At 41.0% G+C, this 13,841-nt stretch overlaps 2 protein-coding genes across 2 annotated transcripts; one reads left to right on the top strand and one right to left on the bottom strand.

The window, feature by feature from the left end:
• Positions 1–202: 202 nt before the first annotated feature.
• LOC130172041 (2-iminobutanoate/2-iminopropanoate deaminase-like) lies at positions 203–5,140 on the top strand. The gene is made up of 6 exons (XM_056380445.1): positions 203–362; positions 1,288–1,393; positions 1,604–1,658; positions 1,769–1,837; positions 4,513–4,568; positions 4,672–5,140. Exons 1-6 carry the CDS (start codon positions 298–300, stop codon positions 4,729–4,731), a joined length of 411 nt encoding a protein of 136 aa, XP_056236420.1. The 5' UTR covers positions 203–297; the 3' UTR covers positions 4,732–5,140.
• Positions 5,141–5,838: 698 nt separating this feature from the next.
• LOC130172038 (skin secretory protein xP2-like) lies at positions 5,839–13,749 on the bottom strand. The gene is made up of 4 exons (XM_056380443.1): positions 13,397–13,749; positions 9,253–10,383; positions 7,436–7,501; positions 5,839–7,127 (listed from the first exon to the last, which is right to left on the bottom strand). The coding sequence occupies exons 1-3, from the start codon at positions 13,482–13,484 to the stop codon at positions 7,440–7,442; spliced, it is 1,281 nt and encodes a 426-aa protein (XP_056236418.1). The 5' UTR covers positions 13,485–13,749; the 3' UTR covers positions 5,839–7,127; positions 7,436–7,439.
• Positions 13,750–13,841: the final 92 nt, after the last annotated feature.

Genomic DNA, 13,841 nt, shown 5'->3' with positions numbered 1-13,841 from the left:
ATAGTGTATCGGCGCAACAAAAAAAATAGACTAATCTCAACATACTGTCTATTGAGGTTATGTTCTATTTTTGTCATTTGTTTATTTTATATTTGCGTATAAAATTTGTCTGTATACGTGGACTACTACTAAAATGTAAAATAAGAAAACATTTTCGCGCGTCTAAAATGTAATTTACGGTAAAGCAGCTCTGACGTTCTTACTTCCTCGGTGCTCTGCTTTCTTCTCCACGCAGCTTTACAGTTACACAGCTACAGCGCTTGTTTCATTCACTTGACTTGATTTATTCTCAGAAAAATGGCTTCATTAATCAGGAGGATTGTCAGCACAACGAAAGCTCCTGCTGCTATCGGCCCGTACAGGTGAGAGCAGCTGAAACCTCTGATTGTCAAGTTACAGATGGTACATAACGGACAAAGTAGCAAACAAAGTAACATGTTAAAAGCAAAGATCGGTGTTAAAACGTTGAAACAGTAATGACTATTGATCTTTTTCTCAACGTGATCACACAGTTGTGTTTCATTGCACCGGAGAGGTCATTGTTCTGCTCAGTGTTTGTGGCCGGAGGTGGAGCAGTGGTCACTCAGATGTGCTTTAAGGGTCAAAGTACAGGTTTTTGGATTGCACTTTAGAGTTTATAAACTATTGAAAGGATAAACTATTAAGATTAACAGCAAACTACGGTCATAGTTTTGCATCTAATCATTTCCCAGTACAGTTTCCTCCTTACACAGGTGTACAGAATGTATATGCACTAGTGATGGTATTTTTCCATGTTGTCTTGTTTCTGTCCTTCTCATTACAGTTACATATAGTAAGCCTATAGTATTTGTTTTGCACCACTTCCTTACTTTTTTCTTAATGTGTACAGTTGTCTTGCACGAGTTGTTCTTTGTAGTGTATCTCTGTTTTTATTTAATGTCTACACTATGTGCCTTTTAAATTGCCCCCCGGGGACAAATAAAGTTTATTGAATTGAATTGAATTGAATTGAATTGAATTATCAAGTTATTATGACAATGCATTATAAGGTTTGGTCAGCTTCTGTGTGAACACTCGCTGACAGTATGTGACATATTCATCATTTACTTAATGAACTGCGGGAGTTGACAAAACATAAAAGCAAATGCAGGTATAGGCACAGAGAATACAATTCAAAGTTAAATACAAATAGTATTTCTCAAACAAATTTTCTGCACCTGTTGGTATATTCAGAAACTTGACAAAACTATTTGAATCCAGCCTTCAGTCTAATGGAGATAACTGTTCTCGTTTGTGTGTCTCCAGCCAAGCAGTGGTGGTAGATCGGACAATGTACATCTCAGGACAGCTGGGGATGGATCCTGCCAGTGGACAGTTGGTGGAAGGTGGCGTTCAGGCTCAGACCAAACAGGTGACCCCTCACACAACCAACCAGGAGCAACTGTCCAACATATTATTATGTTATGCAATTGTGTGTTGCTTCACTTTATTCTTATCATTAAGTTAGGTTAAGTTTTACCTATCTTATCCATTCAGATGATGCTACAATCTGAATAAATGCAGTGTATCATTAGAATTTAACAGCGTAGCACCTGATATTAATTAAAAACTGTCTCCCCAGGCTCTTGTAAACATGGGTGAAATCCTGAAAGCTGCTGGCTGCGGTTATGAGAATGGTGAGAAAAACTTTAGTATCTGAAAAGTTTTACATTTTGAACAGATCACTAAGAAGATCGCTTGACATCTTTTATTGCACATCTAATCATTTTGTCATTGTGTCCTGCAGTTGTCAAAACCACAGTGCTCTTAGCTGACATGAATGACTTCACTAATGTCAACGATGTCTACAAGCAGTGTAAGTTTGATTGATTTACTTAATATTATGATTTTCTCTTTGCGGTTTTTGACCATGCTCATCTGTCATGATCAAAAACGTATCGCAACAGACCTTCATGTAACTCTCTGAGCAAAGGTGCATCACTTGAATTGTGCAGTCTAGTTTTTGCCACTGGGTGTCAGCACAATCTATTCATGATCAATTTATGCACACAGACCCTGCTGGTCAATGCCTTTGTACATACTGGACATATTATTATACATAATGGGAAGGATTATTCACTTTTTTTTTTTTTTTCTGGGTGCTTATCTATGATGACAGAGACTTTAAGTTTCTCTGTAGAAAACAAATAAATCTATTTATAAGCACTATATTTTTCAGGATACATCTTTCAGATAATTGTCATCCTTGATTTGTTTTCTTTATCCAGATAGTGAGCTTAGAAGTATGAACCACATTTTAATAAATAGGTGAAGGTGATCAAGATGTCATCAGTTTGCTGAAATGTGCTGAGTCACTCCTGAAACCTGAGCTGCTGCCACCAGTGGATTAAGAAAGAATATGATATTGCCCCAAATGCACCAGATTCTTCTCAGTGCAGTTTTAAGTAGTGTTGTATTGCTTGGCCCTCACAAAAGACCCTGAGGAATGTACTAGGAAACAGCATTTGTGATTAGAAAGTTAACTTAAGGTTTAAACCCTGGTTTTCAGGGTTATGACGGTGGTTCACTTTTTACCGGGGTACATCGCCATGGTAACTTATGCTGAATCCTACCTGATCCGGAGCAGGTTGCGTTCAGCGGATCAGATCAAACACTGTCAACAGCCCAAATACTGACCAATCAGATAACTGGAAAAATTAAGTAATCATTCCTATAGGATCCTGACAGCAACAAAAGAGTTTACAATAAAGTTTCAAGTAATAAAGAGCAACAGATATTTTTCTAGAGCAGTCGAATCATATTGCTGTTTCAGACCTTGCGTGTGTCCACTCTGGTTTTAACACAGAGCTTCTAACAAAGGGAGGGAGAGTTTATCACACTAAATAACTACATAATAACTATTATTATTATATTATAAATATTACTTTTTTATCTGCATCACATGTTCATAATAGTTTGTTCATCATCAGACTAAAGAGCAAAAATACTCACCCAACAAGAAAATTCATAATAATTTTACTTATTTTACAGTATATCCTCAGGCTGACTTTATTAATTGGAAATTATTTCTAGTGTTTCTTTTCAATTCTAGTTGTGATCATGATGTTTATGTTTCTCCTTATTGAATATCACTTTTGGATGTTACTATAACCAAATGTGTCTGTAGGTGTCACTGTTTCTTCTCATATCATATTATAAGTACTTTATTCTGACAGTGTTGGTTGTAATGAACAACTCTGCCTCTTTCTCATGAACGCGCTCGTAGTCACACACAAAAACTCAGAGTTAACTGAGCCGGTTTATAACCAGCTTTGTGATACAGGTTATCGAGGATGGCAAATGTTAGATTTAGTGAAGCCAGTTAATGAAAAGATGTGCTGAGTATGGTGAAGTTGCTTTGTAGTACAGGCCTCAGGTCCAGTGATAGTGTTTTTGTAATTTGTGCTTTAGTACTTTTCTAGCACACACCTGTTGCTAAAGCTCATAATCTACCGGCATTTGACTGGTGACACAGTTGTGTGCTGTTTTGAGTGGTGATGAGTCAAACTGTGTTTCCAGCTGGAAAATTTTTGCAGAAAAAATCATAAAGTTATATTCCCCTATTTTTTTTTCTCTGCACCCACACAGGTGTTTTCACTTCAGGTTGATGCTGGGTGGAGCTATGCTGGAATTACACAAGCTCACCAAACTTTATTTACCAATAAGAATAACAAAGCAGTGAATTCTCCCACCCCAGCAGGTTCTGCAAAGCTAATAAAAGGATCAGCGACATTCCGATCAGGCGTCGTCTGTTCACGCCTTCCCCGTCCACTGACGAGGACTAATCAAATGATATAAGTGAAAACACCTGTGTGGGTGTATCAGGCGTGAAAGTCGAGTTAGCTACCCAATTGTATACAGTATTTATTTTATATTTGTTATATAGTATTAGCTGACTGTGACTATTAGACTGTGTTTGCAGAGAAATCAGTGGATACTTCTGGTTTGCACTAATAGGAAATTTCACAGAAAAAAAGCAGTTATGTTTTTGCTTGTCTGTTCACCCATGCTGTTAATGTTGCCTAAAAAACACATAGTTTCACACTTACACATAACACACAAGAGGATTTAAATAAAGACCCACCTGCTACAGTATTACTATACTATACTATACTATACTATACAGTATCTATTTAGAACAACAATAACTTAAGACTTCATAAACTGGATGTGTTCAGTTAGAAAAGCCCAGCAGACATGGTGCCGTGTGGTGAGGGAAAACGCACAGGTGTAACTAATCAGACTAATGATTGCCTGAGCAGACTGACTGGGAGCCTCTAATCAGTGTTTTTTAGTTTCACCTGTGCTTTTTCATCCACTGTGTGAGATTCATATTAACATGTTGCTGATGATCCCCTCCAATCAGAGGTGGGCGACACTGACTGGCTGGCTAATGAAAGACTAAGATCCAGCCTCATGTTTCACTTAATGTCAACGTGTTTAAAATTGTCTGTTGTAACTTGATGACATTTAATCTGCTGCTCTCTCTAGTCTTCAGCACTAACTACCCGGCCAGAGCTGCCTACCAGGTTGCCGCTCTTCCCAGAGTATGTATTCTTTGATGACTTTTTTTTTTTCTCTTTTCTATTGGTTCTGTCGGTGGATTTAACCAAACTGAAAGCCGTGTCCTCTCTCTGTTTCTCTTTGTAGGGAGGACTGGTTGAGATCGAAGCAGTTGCAGTTTTGGGCCCTCTGACCGATGTTTCCTAACAAGACCATCTATCAAAGAATAAAAACTGGAAAACCCACTATCACTGAAAAACACATGAGCCTTGTTTTGTAGACCAAGCAAGAATTGATTAAACATGTTACTAATTATTTTTATTATAGCTGTATCATCTTTTGTGCATCAAGGGCTCTGGCACTGTCACAAATATGTCGAGGGTCACTGTGGAGACCAACAGCAGTCTGGCTCAGAGCGCTGTCTCCTGTATCATTAACATTGATAAGACATGTTTGGACACAATACTGCTCATATTTCTCTTACAATAGCTGAAAAGTAAGTAAGCTTGTAATTGTGTAATATTACTCTACCAACCTGTGTTGTCATGACTATGACCTCTCTCACTATGCCAGTTGATGATCAAATATAACTCAATAATAAATGTTTTTAATCTACTTTAATGGTGATTTGTGCCCTTCATTACAATGAAACCACTTGTTGATCACCACTGGAAATTCACTTTGTGATATTTTTTTTCATTTTCCTCAGTTGGTGTTTGGTCTTTATATTAGTTCTTATATATTGGAGATTTTCACAGGATGGAAAACTATTTATACATGAGTACGGTGTGGGATATGTCCCAACATGGTTTAAAATAGATTATAGATTACAGAAATCCTTCTGTAACCATTGTTCTAATCCTGTTTAACATTCAGTGGGAGCATATGGAGTTCATCAGAGACATTATTTCATCCGTTAGTTTAAAAAAAAAAAAGGAAAGTAAAAAGGGGAAGCTGAGCTTTTATGCAAAGTATTAATTAATTTTAAATGACGGAGTCGAGCCTGGGCATGTAATGTGCACATAATATCATCACTACTTGAATTGCCCTGACTACTTTCCCAGTAGTCTCATCTCGCTGACATGTAGTCAGACATGTAGTTGTTCAACTGAAATTGTTCTAAAAATGAATCTATCAGTTCTGTTAATATTTCACCTTAACAAGTTGTGGATCTAGAGAAGATATGATGAAAAACACAACTCTTTAAAGGTCAGTCCTGTACTGTAATTGTCTGTTTGTGTTGTTCCTTTAAGTATAAACCATGTATTGCAAACAATAAAACACAGTCCCATTTCAATTAAGAAGGGGCACGTGTATTAGTGAGTAAAACTTTATTCTGTACACTAAAAGGTTAGCAGAATCATAGAACAGAGGATGAATATATTACAGAGAAAGAAACAGATGGAAAAAAAGGACATCAGACATCAAAACAAATTTTTGTTCCCATTCACATCTTATGCAATTAAATCATTTTCTAAGACCTTGACTCCTCTTAACTCAGCATGTAGAATCAATAACAATTTAAATATCACATCCACTAGGTGATCTCTTACTGCACTGCACATGTATGTAATTCACTCAAGGCAAAACCAATATTGCCCGGCCTCATGTTGCATTTAGTTGTAGTTGGAAATTCCCTAATTTCCAGGAAGAGAACTAATGAACATCTACCAGGTATAGTACAACTGCAAAAACATGGCTTCATGAAACAGCTAGATGACAAATCAGTACTATCAGTACTACCTGGCAATGATGTCACTTACACAACCCACATCTTACTCATGATTTTTCAATGTAAACCAATAAAGTAATATCAAAAAAAGTTTGTTTTTTTAAGAATGCATGGATTTGACTTACAGTAGTGTTTATCAGTATTACACTGTTCACTCAACACTTAGTACTGTCATTCCTTTTGATTAAGTGAACCAATGAACCCAAGGCAGCAATTAAATAATGTGTAATAACCAATCAAAGTCTGGATTTACGGCAGAATATGCATTTCATAAAATTGTATTAAAAATTAAATCTGTGAATTGTTTTTAAAGTGAGTTTCATATAGGTGTTCTTATACAGTTTGGTGTCACTTCCATCTCTTTGCATAGTTGTATTCACAGTTGTGTTTGGCTTGTATTCCTCAGAAGCAGCTACTTTTAATAGTCAAGGATTTCCTGTAAGCATCGTTCTCTACACTTCAACACACTGCCACTCTAGTCACTGATGAGTTAACAATCTCTAAAGCGAGAGTTCACAGATTTCACAGAGTATTGCACCTTCTTGTCTCATGTAACCCGTCCTAAGTGTTTTCATAGCACGTTGCATACAGAAGCCCACATGTGGCTCCAGGCACTTCACGGTCTCAGTAGGAAAACTCATCGTAAAAGGTTTATATTTACAAATATAGGAAAAATCCTGATCTCTCTTACAAGACAAGATATTAAGGCACCTTGCATATTAATGTATCTGGTGTAATTTGGTTTGGTGAGAGCTGATGAGACAATTCTGTAAATATAGTGTTTGTTTGGTCACTTTGTCATGTTTTTCTTCCAGTACACGTTGCATTTGTAGTTTTAGGAGTTTTCATTATGTTGCTAGATTTCTTCCACCTGAAAGAGAATAAGAGAAGAGGAAAAACAGACAGTCTTGAGACATCTGACATACAGATCTTATTATTATTCATATTCAAATAGGAATTCCATGTGATGTCAGGCTTAGCAAATATCAAATAATTGACATTATTTGTGTACTCTATGCACCCAGTTTTAACAAAAAATATATATACTGTGTATTATACGGTACACAAAGTTCTACTGGGTTGTAATGCATGCAGTGGCTCCCCTCCAACAGTAAGTGAGTGAGTCTGATCCCACAGTGTTTGCACTGGATTTCGTGTGGTTTGTGGTTGTGCTCTTACCACCTCAGTCCTCCTTTTTGGTTTTGCTGCTCTCTGTATCCTGAGAGGCTTCTGTTGCAGACACCACTGCACACACAGTGAGAGGAAATCAATACGTAAGATTTTCATTCAACACAAGCCACATTCTCATCTTTCATGCTGAGGGCACGACGAGCTCGCTGGACGTACGACGTCACCATCATCAAAAGGAAGACATAGGGTGCTGTCACAACAGCCCACAGAGGAGAGAGAAGTGAGGAGCTAGCATTCCTCCTTAACCACATCTGCTTCTGCTGAACTGGTTTACTAGTGATTGACCTGCCTTCTCAACACTCACACACACACACACACATATACACACACTTTGCTGTATGTTAATTGGTCTAGCGTGCACATTGCATAGCCTCCAGAGAGAAACTCTCATAAAAGTTACGCAAGGTCTCTTCACACCGGACCAGTATTCCACACGTGCTGCCTGGAGGGGCGTCTCTGCCCTAAAAGTACAACATGTTCTCTGACAGTCAAGAGTGGGGTGCAGGCTGAACTGAGATCCAGTGCTGCACCACTGGAGGTACATTTAGTGAGTTAACATGCTCTTTAAAAAATGTGAAAATAGTAGCATTTCATTGAGCAGAGTTTTCTTCCCCAACAAAGAAAAGTTATAAAGGAAATATAATAAATGCAGATGATAAAATAGGTCAGAATCTTGCAGAACAATCAGCTGAATTATTTTTACTTCCAAATTTTGCCTGATCATTGAAATCCAGTCAGGCCTGAATTGTATTTTAATTATATCTTGTAATTAGAAGTTGCAGAGCCTGATCATTCTGTAGGCAGCTCACAATAGAGCACAATGAGTGAGTGTTGCGTGACTGGAGCTGTTGTGCTGACAATATGTTCCTGCTATAATCAACACACTCAAGCAAGCTACCCACAGTGTGTATGGCTGCTTTCTGCACCTCACACTACGTTATCAGTTCAGCCTCATAGGCCCAACAATGTCCAGTTCATCCTGCCCCAACCGACCCCAAGAGGGATTGTTTAGAATAAAGACAGCTGAATGATTTACTGAGAGTTTGGAGTTGCTAATTATGTATGTGTTGGATATCTGCTTAGTTACCAATGGCAGCACCTTTGAGGGGGTGAGGTTGTAAAACTCTTTCTTACTTCGGCTATATATGAAGATGGATCAGCTGTTTGCACATGTGAAGGACTACTAACTGTTTACCTAGAAGTGAACAGGATCTTCTTATGTTTCACTGAGTCTGTCTTTGCTCACCTTTTCTCTTTTTCCTCCCCTCTCACCTCTTTCTGCTTGTTTGCACATGCTCAGTGCCTAACGCATGTTTGCATAGATTTCCCAAATATTTCAGCTGCACAGTTTGACCTCCACCCAAAAACTGTCAGAGTTTGTCATTCATGCTTTAACAAGCACGTTAATATGGGCTGTGACACTTCGTTGTCGGGGAAACCATTCTGTGTTTAATTAAGTAGATTACTGACTTATAAACTCCCTCAAGACATACAGAACAATGGCAGCTGTCGTCCACTGGAATCCTATTGTCACCATTCATTAATAGTTTTACTCTGACTTAATAGCATTGCAGTTTGTCCACTGTCATGTGTAGACTATGAAGAAAGATGAACAGCTTTAAATGGCTGACTACACTTCTAAATATAGATTGTGTTCTTGGAATCTTTGTACTTTTCAATATTTGCTGTCGGAGGATCAAGTGAAAACGGGGCTATGAGCTGTTTCTTTATCTGAACCTGCCACAAGAAGCCATGTAAAATCTATGATCTGATATGACAGAGCGTAATCTTGAGGTGTTTCATACCTTTGGGTGAGGGGTCAGGGGCTGGGTCAGCAGCAGGGGCTGGTGCTGAGGTGGGCTCAACCACAGGAGCCTCAGCTGGGGCTGTATTGTCCACCACAGGCTCTGAGGTCACAGTTGCTGGTGTTGCTTCTGGGGCTACTTCTGCAGGGGTCTCTGAAACGGCCGGAGTGGATGCTGTAGCCTCTGCCATCTGGACCGGCTCGGCAGCAGCAGATTCAGCTTGTGTCTCTGCTGGTGGGCCGGCGTCAGTGGGGGCTGCAGGAGGTTCTGTGGCCTCTTCAGCAGCAGGCTGAGTCTCAGTGTTTGCCTCAACCGTGCCTGAAGATAATGCGGGCATCTCTGGAATAGTTGCTGCAGCAATCTGAGTATCTATTAAAGGCTCTGCAGCCTCTACGGGTGCTGAGGATTCACTTGGTGCTGAAACCTCATCTGGTACTACAGCTTCAGCTGGTGCCACAGCCTCACTTGGCGCTGGTTCTGCTTCTGAGGATTCAGCTGGTGTTGCTGAAGCAGTCTCTGGAGCCTCTGCCTCCACAGGAGCAGCCACTTCTGCAGGGGCCTCAGCGGCCACACTTACTGCCTCTTCCACAACCACTGGGGCCTCTGCTGGCTCAGATATAACAGGTTCAACAGCAGTGGGGGCAACTTCAGGTGAGGCCTCAGCTGGCACAGCAGTGACCTCCTCAACAACAGCAGGGGCCTCTGCCTGCACCGCTGCAACAACTTCAACAACAGGGGCCTCTTCTGTAGCCTCAGCGACGGCTTCGACTTCAGACGTGGCCTCGGCTACTACAGTTTCTACAGGGGCGACTTCCTCCACAGGGGGCGGAGCCTCCACCACCTCCACAGCAGCCTCGGGTTCAGCAGAGACTTCGGCCGGAGCAGCAGCGGGAGCCTCTGGAGCCTCTGGAGCCGCCTCTTCAGGGGCAGCAGGCTCTGGCTGCGGCTCAGGAGCCGCCAGAAGGTCTTCTCCAGAGCCCAGATCCTCCTGGGCCTCCAGGGCCACTAACACGGCCTCTGTCTCATCATCAGCTCCTGGTTGAAGATCATCTGGTAAGGCAGTCTGCACAGGCAGCTGCATCTGGTCCTCGATGGTTTGTGCATCTTCTGCGATGATACCATTTCTGACTGCTGTCAACACAGGCACAACAAAAGCTTGATTAGGATTTATGACCGTGTGACACTAATCAATCTCCATCAGTCCTTTCAGCTGCTGATGTCCTGTTAATCTGTAACACATGACAACACTGAGCAACAAAAGGTCTTCAGGAAGTTTACTTATTTGAATTAATAGGAAACTTGGTGGGGGGTCGGGGTCAGTCCTTGAACTGGTCTATTGACCTGAATGGTTTCATTAACAAATGACCACACTTGTCATTAATTCATCAGTTTAACATCAGCTGAATTATCAAGAACTAAGTGCTACATTACAAGGTGTTATGTATGTTCCTGTATACTACTTTCTTGAATAAATACATTTATTTCTATACTAATTTCAAAATAAATGTCCTGAAAAGCTGTTAAAATCATACATTAATAAAAAGAAGTATTTCATTAAACAGAAACAATGCAATTTATATGCACATGGACAATCATTTATCAATGTGGATCACTTTAACCCCCTAACCCATGAATATTGACTCAACCTGGCATGCAGGAGATAGGAAATAAGCATTAAGGGGCACAGAGGGAGCGTGCTGAGGAAAACATCCTTTCATTTCCGTGGCTGAAAATATGGTTTATTGAAACCTGTGTTTGGTTAAAGCCCTGAGGACAAGACAGTCACTCTCTAAGGAAATAAAATACACGTGACCGTGTCTCTGCTGCCTTTGTAGAGATCACTGTACTTTTGTTTACGTCCCCTGATGCCTGTTCTTATAGGTTAGCGCGTGAACAGGCTTTGGGAAAAACTATAGTAGATGAGGAACAATAGTGGGCTTGGATACTTTAACTCAAATGTCAGCGCACATCTCACTTACAAGAATCGCAACAACCTAACAGAAGCTTTTGGTGTGTATTATCACTTTACGGATAACTGGGGGCACATTGTTCACAAATGAGACAAACCAGAGGGTTCAGTTGGCTGACTGGGTGGACAGTTTGGACGCTGCAGCTTCCTGATTTTATTTGTCCGTCAGAACGAGTAAAAGGTGCTGAGAGTGATGGGTGGAAGGGAATGTGACGGCCTGGCAACTCCAATGAAAATGAGCCAGTGGAAGAACACGCAAAAACAGAACAGTATTTAGGTAAAGTGAAATACATTTTATACAATATGACATTTGAACTAAAAGTGTATCAATGTTGAAGTAAAGGTGTTTTAAACAACCTTTAAATCCTTGTAAAGTTTCTCGACTGTCTTTAAAAGATTTCCAACATGTTCTCCATCAGTGTCCTGTCCTGTAACCAACCAAACGTCTCACAGAATAGAAAGCTGTTGTCTGAACACCGGGCCAGAGCTGCTGCTGAAAGGTCTGAATGTGTTTGGGTCGAGACAGAGACAGCGTCCCCAGACATGGATGACTTGTGTGTCAACATGATTTAGCAGCCAAAGATGACAGAGATCCCAGTCAAAACAGTGGCATGGCTGGCCAGAAGCACAAGAGGGGGGGGGGGGGGTTTAGTGGAAGGGGCCCGGACGGGGGATGGGACCAGTGGTGACTTGGATGGCAAACAGTTGGTTTGTTAAACAGACTGTGTACTGTATGATTTAAACCACTTTTAGAGAAGACTACAATAAGTGGTTTCTCTTGTTGGGTGATGTAAGGGCCTGGAAAGAGACCCGAGCTTCTCCAGGTGACAACAGCTGGCTGGAGAGACAATGCCCTTACACAAACATCACACAGAGACACAGTGGAAGATGGAAATGCTGTATGGACACAGAGGAAACTATGCCAGGTGTAAGAACTACAGAACACTTTAGGCTACTGTCTCTAACAGTTATTCAAATGAAATCTTTAAAACATTTTCTAACAACTATCATGTTGTTCGTATGTGTGTGTGTGGGGGGTGGGGGGGTGGGGGGGGTTCAGTGACAACATACTGTACATGCAGCCGTGCCTGGTATGACACAGCCATGTGCCAGTAGGGTGTTGGACCTATGAATGGACAATCATGGTCTGTGTCAGGCCTCTTGGTGGGCGACTGCACAGGCTCAAACACAGAGTAAATATGTAAAGTCAAACAAACCAACAGAGCCTGCCAGCATGTTTGGACGCAGGACTGTCTCAGGCCAGACTTTACTGTCACAGGCAGAGGAATGCCAGAGTAGCCTGAAAACATTTGGGGCCATCAGTCTTCTGGCCTCTCCTCTTTTGCCTTTGTTATCATGCATCTATTGTGTGTGAGAGCTCTGAATTCCTGGAGCAAGTTTCCAGCACTCCTTATCATGCATACACAGATGATAATCTGTACAAAATGACTTTTTGTTTCTGCACACAAACTTTGGAAGCATGAAGCAGATTGTCTGTTAGATCTCATCCTTTTGATCTTGTGGAGAATAAACTATTTTGTGTGTGTGAAAAATATCTTAAGTCTCAAAATCAGACCACTGCAGAAGAGGCAGCAAACAAGTCAGGTAGCAACTCTTGCCTCAGGTGTAAATCGACTGCTAAACATGCCCAGCCGGCTTTCACACAGTGCTACTGAAGGAGCTGCTTGAAGTCCTAGATAAATTCTACCGATGTAGTTTAATCTAAATCTCTGGTGTGTTTTACGGAATGAGGCAGAGAATAAAACATCATGAAAGTCAGTTTCGTCCTCAGGTCCTATTTCATCAGTAAATCGTGCAGTGGAGTTTACAGTTTTTGTCAGAGGATGTCATGCATAAAATGACTCACTAAAAAGTAAATGTCAACCACTTCTGTGCATTGATGAAAAAATGGCTCAGCATGAATAATTCTGTGCACTGCAGCGTCCTGTGCTGCAGGGTAAGTGAAAAAGCACACGGTGTACCAGACCTACCGGCAGCACTCACACACCCCTCAGCAAGACCTCTCTCAGAGTCACAGAGAAACTACTGTACATATCTTGAGAAAATGTATATGTCATATTTCGTGCTCACCCACCAGTCAGAAAAACACAAAGAGCAAAGATTAATGACACTTTTTAAACATTTAACCTCCACAAAGGTTTGATCACTACTTACCTACTGTGTCTCCATTGCTCTCCTCTGGCTTTGTACCTGGTCTTTTCTCTTGATCCACAGTCTGTGCACTGGATGAGGAGCACCCCATGTTTGACAAAAGCGAGCTGCGATGCACCAAAAAAAAAACTTGGAACCTATTGAGGAGCAGACACAAGTCCCAGTGCTCTGTTTTAGCAAAGACAGAGAGCGCCTAGCAGTGAAAACATGGACAGCTGAACTCTCTTTAGTTCCTAAGAGAAGCTGGACACCATTATCTCCCTGTTTGTGTGTTCATGCATGGCCTGCTGCCCTCTTGCCCCAGACAACGATCTGTTGTGAGCACACAGCTAAGCAGTGCAGCCACTACAGCTGAATGTTCCTTGACTGCTTCCTGCTCACAGTCACTCTATTCATACAGGAGGAGGAGGCAAACGTGTGCATGGAGTGTGTGTCCTCCCCCTTTACA

This window comes from Seriola aureovittata, chromosome 7 (genome assembly GCF_021018895.1).
Source record: "Seriola aureovittata isolate HTS-2021-v1 ecotype China chromosome 7, ASM2101889v1, whole genome shotgun sequence".
Classification (NCBI taxonomy): domain Eukaryota; kingdom Metazoa; phylum Chordata; class Actinopteri; order Carangiformes; family Carangidae; genus Seriola; species Seriola aureovittata.
This window is presented reverse-complemented; position numbering and strand designations above follow the sequence as displayed.